The 13,518-nt window shown below is 35.3% G+C and overlaps 1 protein-coding gene across 11 annotated transcripts in view; it reads right to left on the bottom strand.

Moving 5' to 3' along the window:
* Positions 1-13,518, bottom strand: part of UBR3 (ubiquitin protein ligase E3 component n-recognin 3) — a 121,108-nt gene that overhangs the window by 62,260 nt on the left and 45,330 nt on the right. For 9 of the 11 annotated variants that reach the window (XM_069781331.1, XM_069781330.1, XM_069781332.1 and 6 more), the window contains 6 exons: positions 10,548-10,644; positions 9,613-9,754; positions 5,575-5,679; positions 4,478-4,651; positions 4,217-4,246; positions 2,409-2,869 (listed from right to left, as the gene is read on the bottom strand). In XM_069781331.1, coding sequence (XP_069637432.1) covers positions 2,409-2,869; positions 4,217-4,246; positions 4,478-4,651; positions 5,575-5,679; positions 9,613-9,754; positions 10,548-10,644 — 1,009 coding nt within the window. The remainder of the gene's footprint in view (positions 1-2,408; positions 2,870-4,216; positions 4,247-4,477; positions 4,652-5,574; positions 5,680-9,612; positions 9,755-10,547; positions 10,645-13,518) is intronic. The other 2 variants (XM_069781334.1, XM_069781335.1) reach the window with 1 other exon arrangement.

The raw sequence follows: 13,518 nt of genomic DNA, 5'->3' as shown, positions 1-13,518 counted from the left end.
TGACAGATTCAGTACAGCTCAGTAATTTTCCATGATGGCCCATGGGAGTATGACACTGCAATTGAAAAAATACTGCCAGCAGCTCAAGCTCTCTTCTAGTTCTGTATTTCAGTTTCTATGGCAACAACCCATTGCCTGAGTGATGCCAAGTTTATCATTATTATGTTGAAGTAACCCAAAAAGGTGATCACTGAACACTCAGAGTCTGCTTGATCTTCACTAATACAAAACCGGACTTGGGGGAAAAACAAAACAAAATGATCAAAAAAGTAAAAATGGCAGCCTGATTATATGAGCAGTCTCAGTCTATGAGATTGCTAATTTCAGTTATCACACTATCCATTAATAAAATTCACGGGTCCCCAATGCCATTATGGATTTGGGGAGAAGAAAATAGTCACTCAGAACAACAAAGAATTGGAAACATTTATTTTCATCATTATGTTAGTCCCAGAACCTAACTAAAAATCTTAAAAGTGACCGCAATAGATCCTTGAAAATACCATATCCTTTACAGGGGGCAAGGAATGACCTTACCCTTTTCTATATGGAAAATTACTTGATTCACTGATTCCCATGATTCTCTGGTACATAAATCTAGCACTATTGAGTAACACAATAACAAGTAGGTGTCCAAGATGTAGCTGTGTTTTATCTAAAGCAGCCATTCAGTTTGGCATTTTCTGAAAGACAATTTTACATGCTAAACCTTGACTATTACTCTCACTTACTGAACCATTACAAGGGATGTTGAACATTAAACCATTAACTGAACACTTGCAAGAAAAAATTAATTTTACTTTGTAAAGTATGCAACTTACAAAAAATACAATTTTTTTTTTATGTTTAATTTTCAAATACGGTGGAGGTCTTGGACATATCAGAGAGAATTTAGTGAAAAATTTATTTTCAAACAAATAAAAATAGCAAGATAAATAAAGGTAATCCAGAAACCCAGTCAGATGGCTGCATGCTTCTACCCAAATTTCTAGAACTGTAATCATATAGTCTGGTTACATAAACCATTAATACACCAAAATACTGCACAGACAAGCACTCAAGTATTGTTGTCCATTCCAGCCTGTGCCCTGTCTCTACCTCAGTGAACGTGGCAAGTTCTCTGACCCAACCACCCCACTCTCTAGACCTGAACCTTCTAACCTATCCACCACCCCCCTGCTTCAAATGCCGTGTTTCAGTCTTTTGCACTAACCAGCTACCAATCTCCTCCCACTGCCCCACTCCAGCCAACTCTTCTTTCTGGCTGGCTCTATTACCTTCCCCAAATGCCAACCTCTGCCTTACTCATGCCCACCAGGCATTTGCATTCCTGTTCCACATTCTCCTTCTATCGACTCTCAAGACTCCATTCTCCCCCGTTGAGATTTTCACTAAAATTTGGTTTTCATTTGCTACTCTTCTCTGAGTATTTCTGTCCTGTCAACCCAGTTCTTCCCTAACATCCCCACCTTGCCAGCTTGAGTCTTCCCACATCAACTCTCCCCTTGACCTGGCATCTTCCCTTTGCTATTACATCGACCAGAAGGTTTCTCCTTGCAGTCCCAGTCTTCAACTCTGTCCTTGCCAGTCCTAGTTTTAACCTCTACTTCTCCGTTCTAGTTGCTGTCCTCTAGGCATTTGAACTGGATGATTCCTCTTCCATAGGACTCACATGCAAACACAGCAGTTGCTGAAAGCAGAAGAGAAGCAGGCTGTCTGCATTCAGTTCCAGTAGTGCTAGTATTCTGGGTGCTCTCAGGACTCACTGCGCCCCAACCTCAATCTCAAGACTGTCTGAGCTTTTTTCCCCCCAAAATTTCAGCCCAAGACAGACATGTGGCATACAGGTTTTCAGGACACAATACAAGAAAATATAAATATAGTTTTTTTAAAATTAAAAACTATAAAAAATTAAACCCCCAGAATTTTAAAATTCATTGTGTCGGACAAGCAAAAAAGGCAGCATTACCAAACCCACATACAGTAAAAAACCAAACAAAACCATTCATGGTGTGACGTGTGTATGTGAATGAACAGACAATACAAATCAAAAAAATCTTCTAACTCATCTTGAGGTTGCACAGTTAAGCCTCAAAAGTTAACCCAGTCTTAATTCTGCACCTTTGTATATATGAGTGGCATACATGGCAACATGAATGTCAGCGTGTATATCACATAAAGTCATTATGAAAGTTTTCTAATTTAAAGATCCAAATTAGCAAGACACAGGTTCTTCCTCAGTACCCATGTAAATCACATATATACAAAATGGATAAAGAAGAGAACTGTAGAATTAAGACTTATTATTTTAATGAGTAACTCATGCAAAGACCTAGAGACAGATCAGTCAATAGATGCACAACACACACTGCCCTTATACCGCCCCTTTACTTTATTATTAATGTTACCTTTCTTCTTTATCCAAAGTTTTCTTCTCTGCAGAACTAATCTTTTTCGGTGGTACAGGAGGTGTCACCTTTCTGCATATCTCTTCAATTATACGTTTATTCAATCTGCTCTGCACAGCAGCTTTCAATAAAATTCTTTCTACTGCCGTCATTCCATCACCATGAGAGTATCTTGGAATTTCTGGGTGGATTAAAACATCCACATCATCCAACCACGGAGGATAGTAAGAGTTTTGTTTTCCTGAGAGTTTGTGATGCAATTTAATCAGCAAGGACAGTATGCTTTCCTTGACTTCTAGAATGGCTGTGGTTAGCTGTGGAGTTGCACCAGGTGCCGACCATTTCATTGATGTTTTAGGCCGAACCACCTGATTTGCCTCACTGGTGTTCCGATTGATGATCTCCTGAAATTTCTTTCTACGTTCTGCAACCAAACTGAACACTTGAGCTGTTCCTGAATTCTTGGGAAAAAAATTAGAATGTTTAATTTTCCAAAATACAAGTATAAACAACATACATTTATAAAACTATAGAAAACATTTTAAACTAGGAGGAAAAGCACGAAACATTTTAAGTTTCCTCTCCCCTTCCAAAATTTATTGAAATTTGGTATAGCAAAATACTAACCCTGCTCATCATACTTTTATACAAATCTGTTACACATAGCTGCATAAAAAGCCAACCACAAAATGAAAATACCATCCATACCAAAACAACTAACAACTGGCTTTACTCTAGTCAAACTTAGAATTCTGTTCTCCAAGTAGTATTTCCTTACTTTTTTGGGAACATTCATAATTTCAATATCTTTATGCCATTTAAATGTCTTTATTAAAGTCCACTGAGCACTACTGCACAATGTAACTCCTAATCCCACACAGCTGAACATAGGTGAGCCTCCACATCCCCACGGGCATAGTCCATTTTGTGTGGATGCATTAGCCGAGATCTAGAAGCCACATACCAATATTTGCAAGCAGAGCTTGCCATTCAGGACACATGAGAACGTGAGTGCAGTTACATTAATGACTGAACACATTCAAATGGTTCTATTCTATGCTACCCTTGCTTTCAGTCCCAAATTAAGGATACATGGAAGCAACTCTCATATACCAAATACTACAGAGATCGAATATAAAAGTGGTATTCTAACAATCACCTCACCTACCTTCCTTACATTTTAATCTATTTCATTTCACCTACCTACCTTAAATTTTGATCTATTTTTCTAATATTAACATGCAAAAGAAACATCCATTGTATTTCACTACATCTGGCATACCATAATCTGAAGTGCTGTATACAAAAACAATCCTGACACAGAGATTATATTATCAACCAGCTATAAGTCTTTCAGGATCCAACCATTTACATATTCATTTTGTTTTTACAAAAAAAAAAACCAAATAAACTTGCCATTAATAATTTCAAATGCATTTTCAATGCTAGGTTAAACTTACCTAGATTCGAGAAAGCTAGGACTACTCTACATTATTAAATGTTAGTAACATCTCGGCAAGACAAAACAGGCCTAAACACAAAGCTCGAGCAGTAAGCTGTCAATGACATTTTACTTGACAGAAAGCTTTTATTTCAAAATATGTATTAAAAAAGTAAGGGAATTTCTTTGCTTAAAAGTCTACTACCTAAGTTTACAATCAAGGATATGAAAAAAGCATGAGTCCTTGCAATATGAATTAAAAGGAAATTCAGGAAAATTAGAAGATTTCACTGAATGTTAAAGTGAGCACAATTAAAGCCATGTTGCTAGTTAATCGCTTAGGAGAACAAACTGCACACAGATCTACCTCTCTCTGGAGGCTCTTCCGCCTTGAACTCTGGTAGATTGAGGACAAAAAAAAGTCATTAAATACACCATTTGGAAGGAGGTATAATTTGAAACAACTTCTATTTCTGTTATCAGTACACTTGCGAAAGATTACTGGAGAAAAAGAATTATCCTAAAATATTCATAAAAGCAGTTAAACAAATAATCCTAACAAAAAAAGCCAAAACAGGCAATAACTTAAACTAATCTAGGAAAAGGACTGGCATTTGTATGTACTTACTTGTGATGAAGCTAAACCATCAGAACTTGTACTTGCAGGTGGTTCCCTCTTCACCTCTGGAGCAGTTTCTGGTACTCTGACTCGGACATAGTTAATGAAGTGACGCATGTTAGAAACCAAGTTACTACCCGGAAACCAACTATCATGGCAACGCTCCTGTCCACTTGCAGATTCCTAAAATAATAATTTTAAAAAAGTGTACTTTTTCTTATATGTTACAATAATTCATATTGCTTTTGTAACTGTATTACAGAGGCCATCATCTCTCCATGAGATAGGAACAATATGTTGAACAGTATGTACACCTCACTAAAGCTGATATACCTCTTAAAAATTATGATGTGACTGATGCCTACCATGAGGACTACAGGTCTGATAAATATATACATCTACATGTTTGATTTGAATACAATCAAATACATGCAAATAGTGCTATCCAGGAGAAGTAAAAGGAACTACTCGGGATAATCCAAAGCGGTACAATCCAAGATTAATACAAAAAATCCAAACTCTACAGAAGTCAATCTGAAAAATGTGGCAGATCCGCAGTCATATAAGCAATAGTAAACAATAGGAAAAATTATGAAAGTCATATACCATAAGGGAACCTGGAATCATGAAAAATAATGGCTCCTTATATTAAAATTCTCATCAAAAGCACTGCTAAAATTTTGGCTAATTCACGTATTTTAGAAGATACAGAGCTTTAGCAATAAAATGCTCAGTGATAAAGGTTTCCATTGAAAATATAGAAATCTAAGCGAGTTTTAGATTCAATCACTGTAACTGTTTTTTGCACCCAATTTCAAGTACTAATTTACAGAGTAGTAAAGATCTAACCAATCTGTGTTGTCAGGTTACATGTACAGAAACTGTTGAAAAACATAACAAGATACCACACTCCTCTTCACAACAGTATGCAGTTTTGTTCTTTTTTTTTTTTTTTGCTTAGTTGATCCCTGCTTAAGCAAATAAAGATGTTTTGTTCTAATTCCGATGGTAAAATTATAATATTAATAAACATCTAATCTTAAAGAATATTGAATCATTAGACAATACTTTTATATTTTAATGAAAAAGATGGTATTTATTCTTACCTCTTCATCTGACTCTTGTTCTGGAGAATTTTCCAACCCCAGTTCAATCAAATACAAAACCATGCAAAGCACGTGTTCTGATAAATTCTGATGATCCATTAATATCTAGGCAGAAAAACAGACATTCACATCTTAGAAGGTTTTATCTTTGATACTCTCACAGTCTCTATTACAAAAAAACCCCCAAATCTGCCAAAAACCTGATGGACGTCTCTAATCTAAACTGGAAGGTAAAGAAAGTAGCCAGGAGTCTCATATGAAGAAGCTCAAGATACTACCTACAAATTCTATCTCTGAGCATGACTTTCCAGGTTAGCCACACTAGAAAAGGTAGAAGGTCTTGAGCCACATATGTGATTTTTGCCTGTTTTTTTTTTTCTTAATTAGTCACTGTGCTCACTAGAGCTGTATCATGAGATACAAGTATCAGTTAAAAAGGAAGGATTTAACAGGCAGAACACCATAACAACACTTGCTACCCTAGTGTATTTTTGGTAGACACAGAGCACCAATTTTAGCATTTAAAATAGTTTTCTTTTTGTTGCACAATAAGACTTTCAAATTCCTATCATATGCATAAAAATACAGTTAGGAAAAAATTATTTTCAAGAGCAGTGAATTGCCTGTTCAAGTTCCTGGAACATCTACTCTGAAACATCAGCAAGATATTTTAAACTTCACTCTTGTTATGACTGAATGCTCCAACAAAATACCTGATTAGTGATTATACTATTGGATAAAAAAAAAAAAAGTTCCAAGGAGGCCAGGAATAGTAAGAGTAGTAACATTAATATAGTTCTCCAATAACAGTAATGGAACACTACTACAAAATAAGTCATATAATTTTGGATGTGATGGATCAACAGGAGTGTTGTATTTAAAAGACAGGAAATCATTATTCCACTCAGCCTATTACAACTTCAATATATCTAAATATACTAAAAGAGTGTTCTGGGTAATACACTTTGGACACTTCAGTTTTTATTTAATTTAATTTTTTAGGATGATTAAAAATTATTCTGAGGTTTAGAAAAAACCTTTGAGCATCACAACAAAAGCAAAATTTAATTTTACATCTCTTTCCAGTCAAACAAACTTGTACTTTAAAATTGTTACTAGTTCAAGCTGCAATTTACTTTAACACCAAAGCACCAGGTAAAGCTGCACAGATACCACTGCTGTCAGCTACAACCAAAGAGCTGCACCTAGCCTTCCCTTCCTTTTTCACGTGATCAGTCACCATAAGGCCTCGTGAGATCCTAGTCCTATAATCAATGCCTGGATAACTGGGAACACTAGAAGGGTTAACATTAATTTAGTTCACAACCACCTTCACATAATCTTTTTTAATTACAAATAATAAATAACCTTATCTTTAAATTAATAAATGCCCGTATCTTTCTTCTAACACAGCTTTCAATGCATTGAGAGAAAGAACCAGTGCTGCTGAAATTAAAAACCAGGACAACCTTCCTCTTGAGAACAGTCTGACTTAAAGGGAAGAAAATGGCAAGAACCTGCAAGTTACAAAAAAGTATATGAGAAAATATGTTTAAAATTTCATTGTAGACAGGCTACTATAGAAATGAATATTTTTAGACTGTAGCCTAGTAAAGTTTGAAATACAACTTGGTTTTGAATGGGCCAAATTTCCTAAGTAGATACACCCATTAGAAACATCAGAGAGAAGTTCTTAAAACAAATATTGTTTTACAATCGCTTTTCTAAACTATGTTTGAGCAGCTGATTTAATCAAACCCAATGAAATCTGAGATTACAGAGATTATTTAATTAAAAAGGGCACTCAGTATTACATTAATATGAAAACCAAGTGCAGTTGTACTAGTCAGAATAAAAAGTCATGTTGACTAACACTTCTGAAAAGTCAAATCATCAAATGTAGTTTACTGTTCTTCTGTAGGCAGTCCCAAAAGTCAAGAGATATAAAGGCTGTCATAAATTGGCAACATTTCACAAATAGACCAAATATCATTTAAGCCAACACATGGAATCAATCACTATATAATTTCTACCATCCATAAAGCTGGTAGAAATGTGTTCAGTATCCCAGCTAAAACAGCAACGCAGAAATTTTAAGATTCTCAAGATTTAAGTCCTTGAAGCTTCTTAATGGAATAAAAGAAAAAAATTACCAAAAACCCCACTGAGCAAGGCAGTAAAAGATGATGTATTCCTTCCCTACATTCTCTGTTTTTGTTCCATGTCAAAATATTAATTTCATCTTATACATAATCCCAAGCTTCCCTTTTCATCAGCAGCCTTTCTGTAAGTTTCCTGTCTAGTACCTTCTCTAGGTATGCTCCTTCCCCAGTCTCTGCTACATACCACCACATTTCAGCCTTGTTCTTCACCCTGCAGTGATCAGGCAGCCCAGCCCCTGCAGCACGCCAGGGCTAAGCAGGGTTAAATATACTGCACACAGCAGCTTCTCTGACCAAAATGATGGAAATCCTTGGGGAACAAGGTACTGCCACTGCAGGCAAAGTTCTAATCAGCTCTGGTGTGGAGCATGCCTGGTCTGGGGCTTTCTTGGGACTTCAACAGTTAACAGAATAAAATAAACAACCACTGAACATGCACACAATGTAACTGCAATGTCTACAGTTTGGCTAAATTCAGAACCAGAATCTTGATAAAAAAAATGTTTAAAACATGGGAAAAGGGGACGTATTTTGTCCTTGCTCGAGTTTTGGAACCTCATGCCAGAACAGGCATTCAGCATGAAAAATGTCAGCCATGAGTTAAATTTTGGCAAGATAAGGAACGAGGTATCTGACAATGGAAAACCTTGACCAACCATTAGATGTTGTACTATTGAGCTTCCAAAAGTTTCATTCAATAGTCTCTGCACATGAAATTCAGTCTTCTCCATAACATGTCTCATTCTATTATGGGTAAGGAAGAATTAGTAGTAAACAGTCAACTTTTTATATTGTTAGATTTTTGAAATTGCACTAATTACATAGCAAAACTTATAGTTTACTGAGGTCATTAATTTGTAAGTAATATGAAGCTTTTGAGAAAAAGTACTTTTCTGTCATAAAGGTGAAATCTATTGAATGAATTCAGGTAAAATCTTAAGCCTTCACTCATCTTAATGGCATACTGACAACTTACATGATACTTCATTAGAGAAAGAAATCAGCTGAAACAACTGTGGGAATAAGCATGGCTCTCTGAATACCACACAGTTATTACTGTACTTAACAACAGATATTTTCTATTCAACAGAAGTTTAATAATGAAAAAATACAAGAGCTTTAGGGGAGCTGGGAGCACTTCAAAGAGCACAAAAGTGTGCCCAGGAAAAACACTACTCAATCAAACCACTGTCTATAGTCCCTCACGGGCCTCTGCAGCACACTGGTTTGAAAGCACTTTCCAAGTACAAAGACAAAATCAAAGTCCCATTTTCTGATGAACAAACTCTTCAAAAAAGGATGCACTTCTCTTAAAGAGGGCAGCCAACTACCAAAGACAAAATCAAATACAATTTAAAGGCATCAATTAGTCCTGAAAAACAAGTGCTGTAACATCATCAAAAATCAGAATATATCTAGGAAGTGATGTTAGAACCAACTGCAGTTATGAGACCTATTTGCCATTTAGGATCTAAAGCCATCACGGTTGCATATATTTGAACAGGCTTCTGATGCCTTAAAACTCTGCAGTGGGAGCCAAAGGAACACCACGCACACCACCATGCTCCATGAAACCACCACAGAGCAACAATTCAAATGGCAACTCTGATGGTTAGTGTTCCTCAGAGCAGGACTGCTCGTCCACTTGTGTACATCACTTAGTGTATGTGTATATGAAATAATAATTTGTGAAGTAATGAAAATGGTGGAAAAACATCATCATACTAGACCTAGAAGATAAAACAAAAATTTAAAAATTATATAAATTTGAACCTAACTACTGTAAATAATTTATTAAAAAAATCATGCTTCTAAGATCCCCTGTTCTAAAAAAGTGGAAGGAAAATACTGGACTTAATGAGATTTATGGCTGTACCTTGTAAAGAAGCGTGAACAGCACAATGTGCAGGGTTTTACAGTGTAAAAGCTTTATGAGACCTTTGTAACTTGGATGTAGTGGTGTTCTCTTCTTGTAAGGAGGCCATGGGTTCCCAGGGAATTTACCACTTTGCTTTAAACTGTTGAAACAAATAACACTTCTGTTAAACACCGCAATAATGTAGACAACTGATAGATAACTATCCCGCATTCTTTTTGTTTAGAACAACTTCAGAACTGATGAGCATTTCTATACCATTTAATTTACTTAAGCAGCATTCCAAAAATTGGTATGTATACGCAAACTGAATCCAGTCTTATTTTTCTCACTAAAAGACAGCCAAATTAAATTAGCTGAAATAAAAACGTATAAGGGTAAGAAACTGTTAAGGAATGGAATGTTAACGGACAGAATTAAGACCAAATCATCTTGCTTCTGAGAACTTAAAGGGGTGCCACAAGTATTTTTTCCTGTATTTAAATCAGAATTTAATTCACCTATGGTTTCTGTCATGGGTGAATACATAGAAAAATCCCATATTGTCTTCAATATAATTTCAAAACACAGAACACTGTAACAGTGTGCTTCATGTACCTAGAAGTAAAATAAAGAAAGCAGCCTTATGTATTTTTATTTAAGTAACTTGTAACTGATTTTTAAATATTAACTTTTGGTTAAGTATTTCACCTGTGATGACATTCACTACTTTGTGGCACTTCAGATGTATTTTTAAACATTTATGGAAGAGTAACAGACTAAGCTAACCGAAACCCTGATGCTGCCTGTAAATTTATAAACTGTTTACTCAAGGACAAATCTGAGGCCCGAAAACATTGATAACAAGATTAGCATTACCAGACAATGAAAACAAAATATTTACTGTGCAATGAGCAACAATATGATGTTACATTTCTAAAAATGATGCAACTTACAATGCTGTGTATCTGTCCATTGCAGACTGCACATCTCTACGGTAAACCGTTCGAAGTATTACCATGACAGGGTCAAATTCTTTATCCCAAACTTCAGCTGTTGTTTAAAGGAAGTCACATGTTAAAATTCTCATTACAGACCTTACAACTTATTCTGGATTCTCTTCATAACTAGCTTTAATTATGTAGTTTTCTATTATATAATAATTTCTTTGCAGCAAAGTACAGTAATTTTTACTAATAAAACTTAGTATACTAATAATTACTACTACTTATCAAAATAACAAAATAACAAAATTTCACCAAAAATATTTTTCTTAGTTCCAAACAAAAAAATTAACAATCTGTTAAGGCAATAGATCTTTTCTATTAACAAGCTTTATTTTAGTGTCTTCTAGCTTTCTCTTCCGTTATGTAATAGTTTACAATATGGGATAATAGATAAAAAGAAAAATCACATGTTTCTGTTAAAATAACAGTTGTAACATGCTGAAGAAAGTTTTTTAAAGGAAAACAATTTCAAATTCATTTTAAAATCTAAGCAAATGTACTTATCCAAGTGTAAGTATATGAAGGCAGCCCCCAAAACACCTTTTTCATACGCAGCTTGTTTTGCTCTTTTTAATTCCCAAATACATGTAAGAAAAGGCTTTAATTATTTTTCACTTGGTATTTGATAAGCACAAGCCCCTTGAAAATAGGAAGTAAAGACTGCAGAGCAGTTAGCAGGTTGGTGATATTTAATTATTAAGTGCAGTGAGCCAAATGACTATACCACCACAATTTTTTGTTCAGTCTCGCAAATGGCCAGGTTTCTTATCAAATAACATTTTTGATCAATCCTCTACAAACATGTCTTTGTTTTATAACTAATATCTATGCATTATTTTGGCATTAAAATCTTAGTTATTGCCATTTAATTTAGTAGCTCTAAAGTAACATCCAGAGTGGCTTTTCAGAGCAATCACAAACAGAAATGTCTAAACAGACTATAAATAAAGATATCCTATTTAACTGCTATTTTTTTTCTATTTATGAGTTATTAAAATCAAAACTAAGTTTCCAACCTAAAGCCAAATGAAGCTGTTCATTCTATTAATTGTTTGTAAGTGTTTAGCTCCCACAACACAGCAATACGAAGACAAGAGTCAATGATCCCGTCAAAGGAAGAAGAAAACCAGTGGATACAGAATTTTAGCTCCACCAGCAGGCATAACACAACACAAGTGCTTACAACATTCTTTAAAGTTTTCACAGGCAAAAGCAGGCAGCTTCATTATGCTTTTGAGATTAATTTCCTCCAGGAGGGAAGACAAGTGGTCTATACTCCTATTAACCCCTACTAATGTTAACAGTCCTACAGATACCCTCATACATTGCTGAGAGAGAACACTTAGCATAGTTTCTACTATGTATGAAATAAGATCAAACTTAGCTTGCAAAAAATCAATTTTTTTCTGGACAGAGTTTACTACTGAAACACAGACCAAGCTTGTTTGGGCTGCTAATGCACAATGAGGAAAAAGGACTAAGTGAGGGAGCCAAACAGGGAGTATTAGAAATGCACACACAGCTCATCTTCAGCACATGAATCCACAGAGAACAAGAACTATGTCCTTTTTTTGGAAGTTGGTTTGGTTTTTTTTTAACCCATGGTTAATGGAAGCAAAATCTGGGGCTTCTATGATCATAAAGTAGATTTCCACACTCCCCGCCCTGCTCCCTAATTTAGGGAAATAAGGGATTAGGGGGAATGGATCTCAACATGACTTGCTTAAACTGTGACAGGCCACAAACTACAATTCTTAAAAGCAACTGGAATACTACCATTCTTTTTGAGAATCTATATAGTCTTATAAAGATTATAAACACTTAAAAGGCTATAGTACACAAGAAAACCATGATGGCTTTTATTCCTGCAGAAGCTCTTTCAGTTTTTTATTATACTTTAAGAAAAAGGGATTCTGCACAGTGTTACAAATTACTTCAGTATTCACTGCTATAGATGAGATACTTAAAAAAGCCCTTTAAAATAAACAATCTATTCCAGAGGTAAACTGTGTTAAAAAAAAAAACCAAACAACCCAAACACCATAATCTAGCATCAGATTCCCTAAACAGAAAGTGTTATAATTAAAAATACCATGATCCATTTTTTTTCCTTCACACTGTGTTATGGAAAAGACCAGCATGTCACAAGCTCCAGAAACCAGACATAAGGAAATGCAATTTACAGAACATCAAAATAAAGTTATTTTTAATACATAAGGTGTTAAACTGCTTAATTACACATAAGGAACCAGAATGAATCCAGTCTCAAAACTTTGGTTTCACAAAATCACTAGTTGTTAATTTGTACAAAAGAGCTTCACTGACTCATCAGTCTCCCACTACAAAGATTGGCAAACAAGTCAGTACAGTATTAGTTCCTGCATTAACGACAACAAAAAAAATCCACAAAAGAACACAGCCTACAAACCAAATGGCTTCAGAATTGTCAGACCCCAACCCCGCCAGTTCTCAAGAGAGGTACCCAGGGGAGGAAGGAGTTAATCCCTCTTCAGCTTTGCCACGAGCTGAAGCACAACCAGAGCACATGGAACATTTCAGATTCCTACAGGCTTATCTGCTCAGTGAGAGGAAACAGTAATGGAACACTCAGTTCTTAAATTCTTCCTCTCGTTTCATATACCAACACCATGTTGAGTCCAGTTTAGATGACAAGCTGGTCAGGTGAAGAAACTTATTTTTGCACTGTATGCATTGTAGAATTACAGAACAATATTCTATAACCAGTCTAATCTCAACTTTGTTCTAGACCCTCACTACTGACTGGAAGAATGTTACAGGCTACTAAGATAGTTAAGCAATATAAAAGAAATAATTATGTATCATGATATCTTGTGGAGAAACTCAAAGAAAAGGTCTTCACAACTGACACCTCATTAGTGCAAACAGTTCTAAACTCTAC

This window comes from Haliaeetus albicilla, chromosome 4 (assembly GCF_947461875.1).
Source record: "Haliaeetus albicilla chromosome 4, bHalAlb1.1, whole genome shotgun sequence".
NCBI lineage: Eukaryota > Metazoa > Chordata > Aves > Accipitriformes > Accipitridae > Haliaeetus > Haliaeetus albicilla.
Note: the sequence above shows the minus strand (reverse complement) of the source record. Positions and strands in the feature narration are given on the sequence as shown.